The following is a 15,385-nucleotide window of genomic DNA, read 5'->3' on the forward strand; positions in this document are numbered from 1 at the left end:
TCAGCAGAAAAGACAAAGACACACACTGTAGGCCATTAAGCACTTGGGAGGCATGATTTAAACCAGGATGTAACTTAATTATACAAGTGATTTATAAAGAGCCGGGGTAAATACTTCTTTATTTGGGCAGAGGCATTGTCAGGTTAAAGGTGCAGCGGTTCTAAATGCTGTTTGCTCCAGCCCTGTCTTCGATTGCAATAACGTGAGTGTCTTGTCTGTGCTGGTGGATTATTAACAGAGGTTATTGGTCTTCATGGCAAAATGATTGAACGACTGCTCTGAACGTAATCTTATTTACCGGGGTGCAAAAAAATAAAAAGGGACTTCAGGTCACTGAGAACTTATAAATGTCCGTCGTCATCAAGATTCTGCTATATCTGAAAGGCTGAAGCAACTCCCAGGACACAGTTCACAGAGATTTGATTCTCAGCCCCAAATTATTGATTGAATTGGAGACAATTACTAGAACGCTCTGGCCGAAAATCCCAGAAGAGATCCCGTGAAGTGAGGAGCCGTTTAGCGCTGACCTATACTGTACTTCCCCAGCATGTGCACAGGAGGCTGCGCCAGGTGCCTGGGGGGCACCCTCATTCCCCTGGTGGTGTGTGGCTTCGTGGCTAATGTCCTGTTATTCTTCCCTGGAGGGAAAGTGATAGACAACAACGACCACCTTTCCAAAGAGGTCTGGTATTTCGGAGGAATATTAGGAAGCGGGGTCTTGGTAAGTAGGAAAGCTTTAAAATCCCCCTAAAGGAGATTCCCCCTGCCTATCCTTTTAAAATTGGGTATTTACTGAACAGGAAGATATGTGATTGCTAACAGAAACCCAAGAACAGCATGATGAAAAGATAGTGCCTTAATTTATTTCCCTTCTCTGCTAGGATCCAACAAGGACACAGCAACTAGATTTACTAAGCAATTAATCCCCACACTTGGGTTGGCAGTTCTCAGGGTCGTTTGAGTCCCATGAACCAAACCAAAGACCAATAATTTCTTTATTCCAACAAGACCGTGCCGGGAAAAAAATTAAAAACAGAAAACAATGCTCTCTAGCAAATCAATTGACTTAAAACCACTAAGAGAAGCAGATGTCAGTGGAGTCCTCTTAAACTCACACACTAGTGATTTCTTTACCTCTGATTCCAATAGAGTTGGGAACTTCCAGTTGAGAGAGAGAGAGAAAGAGAGAGAGAGAGACTCATGACAAATGAGGACAAGTTTCTTATCCTTGTCCTAACCCACCCTCTAAATGGAAACACAGGGTGCCCGATCTTGAAATCTTGCCTTATTGAAGCTGAAGTTAGGCCAAGTGGAACCCAGATGCTCAGTAACACTCCATCTGCCCCACCGGCCTTGCTCTCTTAGTTTTTGCCATCCCCCCTGTGCCGCGAGTCCCCATGGTGGCTGGGTCCCCCACACAGCCGGGCAGGCGTGGGCCTCCCCTCCGATGGCAAACCCACTGTGTGGCTTCTCTTGCTGGCAGATGATCTTCCCTGCGCTGGTGTTCTTGGGCCTGAGGAACAATGACTGCTGCGGGTGCTGCGGTAACGAGAGCTGTGGGAAGCGATGTGCGGTGAGTTACCACGTGGCAGCTCAGTCTCCTTGTGCTGGGCGGCATGGGGGTGGGGACCAGTGACCAGCCCCAGCCAGGACGCTGGGGACAGCTGCTGCAAGGATAGAGCTGTGATTCTTCCTGCTAGTACAAAAATAACAATAATATTTTGAAATACCACAGCCTTCATACATGGAGGGTATAAATACAGTTTTAAGTTTTCCAGACAGGCAGGGATATCAGAGCCGGAAACAATGCAGGCTTAGAAGGCAGAGACGGGGCTGTAGCTTTCCCTCTGCCACTGAGAGGCCATGAGGACTTGGACAAGTCATTTCCCTTCTTTGGCCCTGCATTGTCTCACCTGTAAAGGGGGCTGGAGACAGGATAAAAAATGGTAACCTCCCCTCTCCATAGCCCCCTAAGTTTTTCATCCACACAACTGCCAGGTTCACTGTTTTCTTTTGTTTCATGTGACCATTCATCTTTTAGCACGTGAGCTAGAGAGATGAGGATCGACGTTCCAGGGCACAGTGGAAAGGATGCTGGGATGTGGGGCTGGGGGCCGTTCCTGCACGTGGGCCAGTCACTGCACTGCTCTCCTTTCCTCACTCACCTGTAAAAACAACAAGTTGGACTAGATCAGAACTTCCCAAGTGTGGGGCAAGCTCTGGTGGTACAAATGTGCTAGATCTTTTAACAACATAGAATGTTATTCTTTTCCAATTCTTCATTCCTTCTGATTCTATAGAAAAAGAAATGTCTTATTTTGATGGAAATAAGTTCTTATTATTTCTAACCCTTCATAATCTTCATTTCTAACAAACGGAGAACAAGACTCAGGCTGCAGGAATGCAAGCAACATTATTTTTAACTAAAATTCAATAATATTGTGTTTATGTTTGCCAATGATTCTAGTTTTTCATTTATAATTGTGATATATATTAATAAAATAGAGAGTTGACAAAGAAAAATACAAAGACTTCAAGAATATTGATATGGCAAAAATGAAGCTGATAGAACTGGAGTTACTGGGCTGGATGGTGCATGCAGGCAGCTCCCGCTCCATCGCCTGTGGGTCAGCTGTCCAATTAAGAGACTCAGGAGCCCCAGGAACACACAGAAATCACTTACCTTAACTTCTTGGAGGGAAAGGCGTATATATCCATTCTGAAACTGAATATTTTAACATTTCTTTCTTATCATTATTTGTTCATTTATCCTATCAAAGAATATTTATTGAGCACACATGCAGGGCTGAGGCTGGAGCTCTGTGCGAATATTAGTTTTTCATATGAGATCAAAGATCATTCAAAGAGGGTGCACCATCATGAGTCCCAAATACTCATTGATGATTGTTATTTTAACATTTAAAATCATCATTTACAAAGAGATGTAAAAAAATAACCAAAATTGTGCTTGCTTCGGCAGCACGTGTACTGAAATTAGAACAGTACGGAGAAGATTAGAGTGGCCCCTGTGCAAAGATGGCATGCAGATTTGTGAAGAATTCCATATTTTTATGATGAAAAAGTTTTGGAAATCGATTAGAGGTGGTGGTCACACAGCATTGTGAATGTAATTAATTCCAAGGAATTGTATGTTTAAAAATACTTAAAATGGCAAAACTTATATACATAATCACAATTTAAAAATCAAGTAATTAAAAAACAATTTATTTGACACAATTATGTAATATGCTATATATAATAATGTTATTTTTTATATAATCAATTATAAAGGAAAGGAAGAAATACGTAACTCATTTTCTCCTTGAAGTGTAATCCCATTATACCTTGTGCACTTTGAGGGGATAAGTTGGAAATGAGAATTTGAAAAAAAAAAAAAAAGAGCAATTAAGGAAACAATGAAAAGACAGAAGAATCATTGCTTAGAAATGTAATATTTCATCCCTGGTGCAGAGTTGAAGGCTAAAGACTGGCCAGTATAAAAACAAGGTTTTTTTGTTTGTTTTTTGTTTTTAGGTTTATATATTACCACAGAGAGAAGGGAAATAGCATTCAAAGTATTATGCAAAACTTGTCTTGTTCATTAGATTTAAAAAGTCCAAGATGAGGCAGAAGAGTCATGTTCTTACAGGCATAGTTCAGTCAATACCATCTGAAATATTTGGTCTGCCCAACATGTCTGTCGGGGCCCCCTAGCCCTCCAGGTGAAATCTGCCCTTAGCAGGAGTTGAGGATAACTCCTCCAAATGACGGACTGTCTGTCCAAATGACCGGGCAGCGTCGATCAGAGGACCAGCTGTGCCAGACTGTCGACCAAGGCACCCAGCCTGGCTGCCCCAGCCCAGGCTTGACCACATGCTGGGTAGCCAACACAGGATTTCTTGTTTTCAATTTGTTTGTTTTTAATATCTAGATATTTTACTTCTTTTTCAAAAATTGAAAAATTAACCTGCCAGCCCCATGCCTGCTTTTTGCCACAGCAGCAGACTGCACTGGGCATGGCTGAGCTCTACTCATTCAGGGTCCTTGTCCCACCCCTAAGGCCATTGAGATTATGACCCCACTTTAGACTCATTTTCCTTCATGTTCTGAGACTCTGATGCACCAAGCAATAATCATTTTTTTAAAATAAGGTATTTATACTTAGCCAGACAAAAAGAAAAAAGCTATAGTGTAATTTGGTCAGAACTATAAAGATGAAGATTTGATTATTTTTCCAGATGCTCCCGGCACACCCCTCCACGTACTGAGGGGACACGGGGCCACTGTGGAGCATGGTTTAAGCAGCCCTGTGGAGGAAAGGCCTATGATACGCACACTTTGGAGGCTGCCTCCTGCTGCCCACTCTAGGCCTTGCCGTCTATCATTTGTTTCCTGGCCTCTCTCTTCTTTGTTCTGTCTTTCTGTAACATTCTGCAGAAGTCAACTGCACCATTCTCTTCCCTTTCCTTGGGCAGTGAAACCAGGATGTAGGAGATAGGAGGAGCAGGATGTGGTGGCTGCAGAGATAAAGCCAGACAATGAGCAGGAAAGAATCTCAGGATCACCTCATTCATTTTTTTATGGCAAAGCTGAGAAAAAGGAATCAGGCTCTGCTCTGCCTCGGAGCAGGAAGAATGCTCAGTGCCAGGGATCTGCACTCTCTCAAATAAATTAGGCCAAATGAGGGCCAGGCAAGTGAGCCCTGGGACGAAACAGGAAGACTAGGGTGACTTCCAAGGTGGGCTTTGAAAACCCTGAGCTGGGTGAGTTTTCAGGTGACAACCTCTTCTTTCATGCAGGAGATTCTCAGTGGCCTTCTGGCAGCTTGTCTATGGCTGGTTAGAGTCCCCTGCTCTCTAATCTTTTTTTAAAAATTGATCTCTCAGGGCCCAATGGGACAGCTAATTAATTTTATCAACTCATTTATGCTGAGGACATGCTTTAATAAAAGCCTTTTAGAGACTTTGGACTTGACTCTAAGGAGTGTCTTTAATTATGGGAGAGAGGGTGGATTGATAAAGGTGGTATTTGGGGGCAGGCAGGCATTGCAGCACCCTTAAAGCCTGTCACAGGTCAGGTTCACCCCACCCACAGGCAGGGCCATATGGTTGACCTGCCCGTTTTGAAGGAAGATTTGGTCCAAAGCAGTCTGTGTGCTGTAGTCAGCACTCCTTCCCATGCCCGGCTCAGCAGTGCCCCCTAGGGATGCCTCCTGGGTGAGCACTCTCACCTACTTCTTCATTTCTTGGAATGGTACCCAGTTTGAGCAGGATTTAAGAAAGGCAATTCTTTTGGAAGAATAGATTATCTTAAAAGAAAAAATTAAAGTATGGAACCATATTTCTTCACTAAATATTTTCTATGCTTCTAAATCCTCTGCTGTAAAATGATTGAGGCAGTTGCTCCCTTTCATAAGAATGACTGAAGGACTGGGGGAAGATTTTGCAAGCATTAGTGTGAGGGGAAAGGTCAGAAGTACCAACTAAGTCTCTGGGGTATTGAGGACACATAAGTCCTCGATAAGTATGTACTTGTTGGATAAATGGAGTGGATGAACACCCTGGAGAGATTTCAGGAGGTTTCCATACTTTATCAGGCTCAGTCCTTACAATAATCCTTTGAGTTATGTATTAAACTTGTTACTTTATGAATGAGGAAACTGAGGTTTATGCGAGTCAAGTTTCTGTCCGCCAACCCCACCCCCTTCCCAAGCCTATCGAGGCAGATACAGGATATTGATGTTTAAGAGAAAAAAGACTCATGCATTCTCTATACATCTCTTAGAATGTTTGCTAAAGAGAAATGTCCATGCCCACCAGAGATGTTTCCCCAATATGTTGTCACTACCCAAGTCTCTAAATGCCATGTCCTTAGTCTATCCACTTTTCCTCCCTCCTAACTCTCAGTGTCTCCTCCATTTGCATCAGCCAACATAAGCACATACGTGATCAAGGACACATCACAGTGGTGACAGGGCAGACATCTGATGCCACCTTGTCTGCCTCCAGAGCCTGACAGAGAGGGAGGTCTTAAAGCTGGCAAACCATAAGTCAGAGGGCATGTGATTACTGGGCTGTCTTATCTCCCCTTTCCAAGGGAAGCGTTTACAGCGTGTGCATAAACAGTTTGAACAGAAGGTGTGTGATGAGCAACTGTAAGAAAACTGGCCTGATTACTTTTATTTTTCTCCCCAGAGTTATGCTCTCTGTATTTGCGGAAAATAAGAGTATGTGAGGATATGACATTTATCAAGTGCTTTTTAATGTCATGGGAAATTATCCAAACCTTGGGAATTAGCAAAAGAGATTTCTGGGTACATTATCTACATTACCTGGTAGCCTACCCCACTTGGGGGTTGTCTGATTTTCTAGAGGTGTGTACCTTTGATTCCCTATTTACTATTGGTTAGGCTATCTTACATACTATTAACTCTGTAAGGCAGGTACTTATTATTGAGCTTATTTTACAGAAGAGGAAATGGAGACAAAAAGATTAACTTCCCAAGGTAAGGAGGGTGCAACTGGGACCCAGATCCAGATCCACCTGCCTGTAACCCATGCCCGTGATTGTAACACGACAGTGTCCCTCTTTAGTATTTATTCATTTAGAGTACGTAGAGCATACCCGTAGTACAAAAACTGCAAAGGGAGCCTCCCATTTCTGACTCCAAGTCTGGCAACTCCCCTCCTCAGGGGTCCCCACTGCTCCCAATTACTGTATCTCCTTTCAGAGATATTCAGGCCTTTTGCCTCTTTACTTTAAATAACACCGGTTTTGGAGTGTCTTTCTGCTAGTGTGTCCAACTTGATCTCAGCCACTTTTCTTTTAACATAAGAAATTGTGTATCATGAAACCCATGAAAACTTGAAGTTATTCCATGCTGGTTTAAAGACCGATTGTATTTCTGAGCAGTAAAATTGTTTGTTAATTTTTTAAGACTTGACAGTGTGAAATAATTTAAAACAATATGACATAAAGTGTACTTTGCTTCATGTGGTTCATCCATTCTGGAAATGCTCTGAAATATCAGTTTGGGTGTTTGTTTTAGTTATTTTAAGGTGAGACATTTCAAATTTGAATTCATAAACAGAACATACCACTTGTAGTTTTATGAAGTCATACCTGGATGCTGTATTTTCTCAGATACATCTTACAAAGAAGTAAAGCATCATTGACTCAGGTGACAGTCGTGCTGTCCTTTATCACATTTCCCGCCCTCCTGAGAGAACCCTAGTCATGGATTCAGTGCCTACCATATCCATGCATTTAAAATAAAATAAGTTTTTCAAATATCCTAGACTATGCTGATCAGTACAGTAGCCACTATCCATGTGTGGCTATTGAGTATGTGAAATGTGGCTAGTTTAAATTGAGCTATGCTACAAGTGTAAACCACACACCAGACTTTGAAGAATTAGTACAGAAAGAAGTATGTAAAATATCTCAGTAATTTTTATATTGATTACATGTTGAAATGATAATATTTTGGATATGTTGAGCTTAATATAATATATTATTAAAATTAATCTTGCCTGTTTTGTAAAATTTTTATAATGGAGGTTACTAGAAAATTTTGAATTACGTAATGTGGCTCACCTTATATCTCCATTGGACAGTGCTGGTCTAGAGGTTCTTACAGTGGTGTTCTTTGGTGAAGGAAACATCATCTCCCCATTGATATTTTATGTTGACCTGACTTTTCATTTGCTCAGACCTGCATAAAACAAGGAACGTTTGCTTTGCTCTCACTTTTTGTATCTCTAACCATGTGCCTGCTAAAATGTTCCAGAAGTGGTATCTAAAATCCTTCATTCAGCTCAAACAGCAAGAATAGCTCAAGTCAAAATTTCTCCTCTCACTATCAGCCAGTGGGTATCGAAATCTTCAGTTGTTTTAGTGAAGGACCTTCTAGATCCACACACCCCCTTCCTCTGTTTACTAGGGTGATGCTGAGAGGGCTGGGACTCAGGTTTCGTGAGACTTCCAAACTGCATTCCTGGAAATGCAATCTTTCTTTTCCATTACAGCAATTAGAAACTCCTATTTCTTAATTATCAATAGTTTAATGATTTCTGATTAATAATTAGAACTCAAGATCAGAAGGCCAAGTAAGCAAAAAGATATTTTTTCTTTATGTGTTGTCTTATTTGTGTGAGAGAATCAATTTCATTCACAGAGAGGCTTGCAAATAACAGAGTGTCTGGGGCACATGGCAGTGTGTCATGAGTGTGTGTTCGCGTGTGTGTGTGTGTGTGTGTGTGTGTGTGTATGTATGTATTTGAAAGGGTAGAGAGTACAGGACACTGGGCTGGTGGGAGGAGATGTGGGTTCTTAATCCAGCTCAGCCACCTTCTAGACGTGTGACTTGAGAAATTCACAAATTAAGAGTATGAGACTTGGAAGCAAGTGGCCATGGACTAATCCCATTTCTACCACTTTACTATTTGTTTGACTTGGAGCAACTGTCTTAATTTCTGGTAGTCTTGGTTTCCTGTCTGGAAAATGTAGATAATAATACCCATCTCACAGGCCTGTTGAGAGGACTAAATGAGAAAACGCACATAAGGCTCTCATGAAATGGAGCTATTTTATTTGCTAGAATGCAAAATGATAGCACTAGATGATTTGTGAGGTCTTTTATATTATTAAAATATGATTTTAAGAATATTTAACCATCTATTTAGTGAAAAATTTGGCTTTTGAAGACTTTTAGCCAGTTTAAGGATGTGAGGGATCCCTCCTTTATAGAATTTGTTTTTCTCTAAGACAATTCAATCTATATGATGTCAACAAATGTTTCCAGACCACTCAGAGCCTTTTTCTGAAAAGGCCAGAGATAGCATTGGAAGAAACTGCCCTAAGAGTAAGATTTCACTTGCTGTACTGAAACATTCTGGGCATTCCTGCAGTTATACCAGCTGCATCTAACTGAACAGCAATTTGATTGAAGCATGGAGGTGGCTAAGAGACAGAAAACTAGCTAGATAAGCTCTCACTAAGAATTGTAGCAGCATTTCCCAAAGTGTGTTTTGCAAGCACTCTCAGAAAAAAGTTATAGGATCCAAAGAGATTGGAAAAGTCTGCAAATTATGCTATACTGTATACCTTACTGTACGGCAAAACTAAATATAAACCCATCTCTTATTCTTAATTATCATGAAGAAGTTTCCAAAAAATCTGTTTGACCAACATTAACATACAAACTTTCGGTGACACATACATATTTTAAATCACATGTTATAAAAAAATACACAATATTTTAATATATTGATTTTGAACTATGACATTTCATCCACTCATTTTAAAATGTATTCATGCCTCGTTGACATCAACAACTTTGCTACTACTAATGACACCCTTTGAGCCATCTAAAGTTTCCCACAGCACATTTTCTCTTCCATTTAAGTTTGGCCACAACATTTTTGTATCCAAGTATGATGGATATTATCAGTGCAAATTTTAGTCACAAATATCAATTCCCAAAAGACAGTGTTCAAACACTCCTCTTGCAGATATATATTAATAATCCCTACATTGTAAGCATAAAAGTGTGCTCATGTTAGAATACCTTTTAAAAGGTTTGTTAACTATAATATCCAGAACTAGGAATTGTGGGGTCAACATTCGTGGAATAATTAATAAATGTGTATTAAGAAAAAACTTTCTAAACAACTCTGTCATCTCACATTGAGTGGGTTGTTTCTGACTAATGTCTTCTCCACACAGTATTTGGTTGTTCAAAATAAAGTATTTGAGGAAGTACCGTGTTGCCTGATAAATGAAATAAGGACTCAGTCATAAGGCAATTTCCTTACTTCTGAAGGATAATTTGAGAGCTAATCATTTTCTTTATATTCCAGCATACATGGTATATCCCCTTCTCAGAGGTTCACACACATTAGCATATCATAAATTTTCTTAAAAGTACAACAGGAGCGAAACCTATTTACATAATCCAGCAAGTCCCCAAATTATTCAACTACACATCCTTTGGGAAAGAGATTGCCTGTTCTAGCATGGTAAATTGACAAAAATTTTTATTTATTTCTGACCTAGATTAAATTCACAAATGTTCTTGATGGTAAGAGTAAATTTAAGATACCCTAGACATAAAAATTTATGGGAAAAATGTAAAAAATTAGTGATAATAAGCCTTACTAGTCACTGAAAACATCCAACAAGTACTTCTCCTCGGTGCCTTTGGTAAGCTAGGAAGAAGAAAAACCATAGACTGTGGTAGGGTGGAGCAATGCCCTATCTTCAAATAACTCATTGTTCACGACTTCAAGGAGCTTGTGCTCTGTTTGGAGAAGACAGCCATTAAAAAGCTATGCATTCATGTGTTACGGGCACTGTGCTGTGATAGAAGTTTACACTGGCCAGAGTAGAGGGCGTGGGAGGTAGGAAGGATGGAATAGTCAGTTCTGCAAAGAGACAGGCTCCAGGATTGCTTCTGCTTTCACACTCTATAATTCTGTTTTGTACACAGTTGTGTCAAGCAGCTCAACAAGATAAACTAGAAAGAATTATCCTTTCCACTGCTGTCTATAATTCTATTTTGATTTTATAATTGAAAATAGAAAGATGCTAGTGTCATCTATTTTTCACTAATTAATCTCTGTCATATAAAAATATTTAGAAGAACCAAAATTGTTGGGATTGTTTAACCTAAAGAAGAGAATTTTCAGAGGGTGCAATGGGGTGAGAGATGTCAAGGTGACCTTCAGATATTTTAAAGGCTGCTGCCACATGGAAGAGATGCCGGCCTTAATCTTGTTGGCCTCAAGGAATGTAACTAGGACCACTGAGGAGATGTTCTAGACTTCTTCTCTTTCTCCTAAGCAGAATCTGCCTACCATATGAGACACCACAGTAACTTAACCTCAGCGGGATAATGAGACCAGAGAACTTCGCCATGTTTAGCAAGAGGCTGGTTAGGTTTGCTGAGCACAACCTCTGGACCACCTGAAGAACTCGGCTGTCTCTCTCCTTGTCTTTCAGATGTTCACTTCCACAATATTTGCTGCGATTGGATTCTTGGGTGCTGGATACTCATTTATCATCTCAGCAGTCGCAATCAACAAGGGTCCTAAATGTCTCTTGGGCGAGAATACATGGGGCTACCCCTTCCAAAACGGGTAAGGCTATACCCTGCAATGCCCAGAAGGGGCTCAGGCAGGTAAATTGTCCAAAGGGAGACACTGAACATAATGTTTGTTCATTGTATGAGGGATCTTCAACAAGTTAATGGACAAATTCATATTATCTCTTCATTCCATTTTCCACAAACTTTGAAATACCTTCATATAAATCTCAGGCATGTTGCTCCTGTGAGATGGAGCTGGAGTTGCAGGGTGGAGCCAGGTTGCATAGGATCTCGCCTATCATTGCTCTTTTGACAGACACTGGGAGAAATAACTGAGAGATAATGCCTCAGTTGGCCTGAGGGAAGGAAGAGATTTGTGGTGTCACTGCTGGCATCCAAATATTTATTAGCAGCAACACAAGAAAACTAATAACATTAGTAAACAGAGTAGTGGCTTTTGTTACAAATCTTATAATAGAAAACGAGAATGATTACTCACTGACTGGGCTCAAAGGCTTTCACTATCACCCCAGATTGCCTATAATTCATCTGTTAAGGGGCGAATTTACAGAATATGACATTTAAAACATTGTAGGTTCTTCATGAGAGCTAATGTTAACAGAACTCATTAAAATAACATTTCATATTTTCATGGTACTTTGTACGTTGTAAAAAGCATTTTTCCCACAAATTTATAATTTAATTTCCATAGCAAACCTAAGAGGTAGTTACTCTCTGCCAAGGCAGACTTAATAAATTTAACTTGCTTGAAGTCATACAGTTAATTGGGGGCAGAGGCAGGGCTCAAACTCAGGTCTTCTGGCTTCGAGTCTCAGCCTCTTCATATCACATGTCCTTCTGCCCCTAGGCGGCGCTGTCCAGCACAGTAGCCAGTGGCCATATGTGGTTATTTAAATGAAATAAAGTTAAAAATTCAATTCCTCAATCACACCAGTCGTATTTCAAGCGCTCGTTAGCCATCTATGGCTTGTAGCTACTGTAATGAACAGCACAGATGTAGGACATCTCCACCGTGGCAGATGGTTCTGTTACACGTGCTGCACCAGACTTTAACCTCCAGGAGGGCTTGAACCATTTCGGTTGTGTTCACTGTCTCAACCCCTCTGCCCAGCACAGTGACTGATACATCCTAGGGGGTCAGGAAATACGATTGTTGGGTCTTCCTATGCAAGGATGGGTCCACACCTAAAAAATCTGTAGGACACTAATATATTAACTCGAACCCCTATGTATTAGTATGTAATTTACCCTGAGATTCTAAAGAAACTCAAAAACAGGCTTCAGAGGTGGGGAGGTGGCAGGCACTGGTTCTCTTGTGACATGAGGTCTCAGTTGGTTCACAGGCATCCACAGGAACTAGCCCTGTCCTGTTCTCATAGTTAAACAGTGCAGTCTGACATCCTCCTGTCACATGCAGTGATCCCCAAATGTTTTTAGTTGATTGTAGAAAGCCCTTTTATCTTGCATTGGACTTTGGGGCTCCACTGCTACAGGGTTGACTTGCTTGAGCATAGATTTCAGACACCAGAAGGCCAAGCCACCTCTGACAGCTCACTCTCTCCCACCTATGGGTGTGTCTGTGAAGCTGCAGATTATGTTTGCTTCAAGGATCCTTCTCCTACTATTTGTATCAACCGCATCAGTGCAGCATTAAACATATTTTTCTATTTATTCTGTTATATGAATAATGCTATGCCTGATGAACTAATTAGAACAAATCTATGTCCAAAACAAAGGAGGGAGAAAAGAAACACAACAGATGCCAAGTAACGTGTCAAACAGCACGATGGTCTCACCTGTGCTGACTTTAGGACCTAACGGCCTCCCCTCACACACTCATGCCTGGCTTGGATGGGCTGTGACCAACGCCCACGGACAGGAGAGTGACGGCTGGCCTGGAAATGCCAACTTGGGGGAAAGATAGGAAACCATTTTTCAAAGTATCTGTTCTTGTGGTGAAGCAAGTTTTCATTCACATCACAGCCGTTTATTACGAATCATGTTAGCCATTTCCATTACTCTGTGATAGATGTTTTCACATCTGTTATTTTGTCTGCTCCTCACAACAGCACTGACTCATCCATTTACAGGTATCAAATTATAAAAGTTTAATAATAAAAACAGAATAGAGTAAATGCTGTGGGCAAGCAGGAATGTTTCAGAAGTCCCCACCCACCTTCTGTTCACTGTACAGCTGCGATGACTATCCCAGGGGAGAGTGATTTGAATACCTGCACATCTGCACAGTGGCTTCGAACTATAATGTGATCTTTAAAATATTACTGTACAGGGTATATTAGAAAACCATACACATATTAAACTTTCCAGGTGATTGATGGACTATTTGAGAGTGATTTTGACTATTCACATTTTCTCCCCTCATGCCCTGACTTTAGAATTCAATCCCACACAAGACGTAAGGCCACTCTCCGTGCAAGGCATGAAGCCGCCGCGATTGCTGCAGGAAGGGCGTTCCCGGGTGGGGGTGGGCGGAGGCGTCTCTGCGTCCCGTCTGTCCCCTGGCACTCTCAGCAGCACTCTGCCTCTGCTCACATCCCGTCTCCTAGCTTGACACAACGGCACATGTTCCTTCTTGATCTTATCTCCCTCCACCAGCTCCAAACCTTCCCTCTAAGGCCGGCCCGTGGCTCACTCGGTAGAGTGCGGTGCTGATAACACCAAGGCCACGGGTTCGGATCCTATATAGGGATGGCCAGTTTGCTCACTGGCTGAGTGTGGTGCTGACAAACCTTCCCTCTGACTGCAGAAGCTCATCTTGAGTCTCTTGTAACAGTAACTGAACCTTCTATTGCTTGCTGTTTTCCAGTTAACAAAGTGCTGTCACCCACAGTGTTCCACTGCATCCTCACCAAAAGTCTGTGACAGTAACTTTCTCTCAGAGGTGAGACAGCTGAGGCCCAGAAAGGACAAGAGACTAGCCCAAAGGAATTCAGTTTCTTAATGACTGAAGCTCGAATCCAAGGTTTCTGACTCTAAGTGACAACGCTTTTTCTACCACACAATTTATATTGATCCGTCCACCTGCCTTTTGCCTCGATTCCCTTCTAGCAAAGCTCTTGGGCCTTGTCGCCTGCTCTTTTCACTGCGCTGTGCACACTTCCCAGCTGCCGGATCCCAGGTGTAAGCACTGCAGCTGCGAACCCACACGCACGCACAGCTGCCCAGTGAGACAGGCCAGTCACTTTTTTTTTTTTTTTTTTTTTTTTTCTTTTTCGTGACCGGCACTCAGCCAGTGAGTGTACCGGCCATTCCTATATAGGATCCGAACCCGCGGCCGCTGGGAGCGTTGCCGCGCTCCCAGCGCAGCACCCTCCCGAGTGCGCCACAGGCTCGGCCCAGGCCAGTCACTTTTTGAGCCCACACAAGAAGGCTCAGACAGTTGTCACTCTCCCCTATCACCAGTGGCCGCAGCCATGGTGGCTGCTTCTCCTGCATGATCTGCTTCCTCTTTTCTCCTCTTCTCCTCCTCTTCCTACTCCTCCTCCTTCCCAGGGATGAAGTGCTAAGTGGTTTCGCATGCATTATCTCACTTAATCGTCCTCATAAGTTTGAGAATGCTTATCCCTGGAGGAGAGAAATGAAGTTCAGAAAGGTTAATTTGCCCAGGGCTTCACAGTGATTAGTAGTAATTAGTAGAAGGAAAACAAATTTAAATACACTTTGTTGACATCTTACTCTGTGTTGAAGACTATCCCAGACATGTAAAAGAGGTAGACATGCTTCCCGCCCCGTGAGCACATGGTTAGTTAAGTGACAACATGGGACAGATGCTCTCAGTGCAGAAAGTGGGGATGTGGGAAGGAGTGCAAGAGAAACTTCCCCAAGGAGGTGACAGGTGCTGGGTTGGGAGAATGAGCAGAAATCTACCTTCCAGAGAAAGAGAGAGAGAAGGCACATTCCAGGCATGAAAAGGCCCAACATGCTCAGGGAATATCAGGACACTGCAGCCGGAAGCTCAGGGTAAACATGGGGGACAGGAGCAAAAGGGACACCACACGATGGGGGTGACTGAGAGGCAGGCCGGACCGCAGGACCTAGGGGAGCAGCAGGGGACGTCCTGCAGACTGACAGGCCCGCTGGCCGCTGGCCGGTGGAGGAGGAAGGGAAGGGTGCGGATGAGACAGTGGGCTGGCTGCTTTGCTCACGTGTTGGCAGCGCAGTGCTGGGAACTCCAGGCCCCCAAATCAATAAGTAAATAAAAGAGACAAACGTCAGAGACTGTCTGAGACGGCGTCGTCAGCATTAGCTGTGAGGAGA

General features: G+C 42.3%; 1 protein-coding gene and 1 non-coding gene across 2 annotated transcripts in view; both read left to right on the forward strand.

Moving 5' to 3' along the window:
- Nucleotides 1-547: 547 nt before the first annotated feature.
- Nucleotides 548-15,385, forward strand: part of TM4SF4 (transmembrane 4 L six family member 4) — a 31,539-nt gene continuing 16,701 nt past the window's right edge. Inside the window, exons 1-3 of the mRNA XM_063101240.1 lie at nucleotides 548-721; nucleotides 1,484-1,573; nucleotides 11,002-11,138. Coding sequence (XP_062957310.1) covers nucleotides 548-721; nucleotides 1,484-1,573; nucleotides 11,002-11,138 — 401 coding nt within the window. The remainder of the gene's footprint in view (nucleotides 722-1,483; nucleotides 1,574-11,001; nucleotides 11,139-15,385) is intronic.
- On the forward strand, nucleotides 2,965-3,071 carry LOC134365390 (U6 spliceosomal RNA). Its single transcript, XR_010022087.1, has one exon. It is a non-coding gene; the product is annotated as a U6 spliceosomal RNA (small nuclear RNA).

This window comes from Cynocephalus volans, chromosome 1 (assembly GCF_027409185.1).
Source record: "Cynocephalus volans isolate mCynVol1 chromosome 1, mCynVol1.pri, whole genome shotgun sequence".
In the NCBI taxonomy this organism is placed as follows: Eukaryota; Metazoa; Chordata; class Mammalia; order Dermoptera; family Cynocephalidae; genus Cynocephalus; species Cynocephalus volans.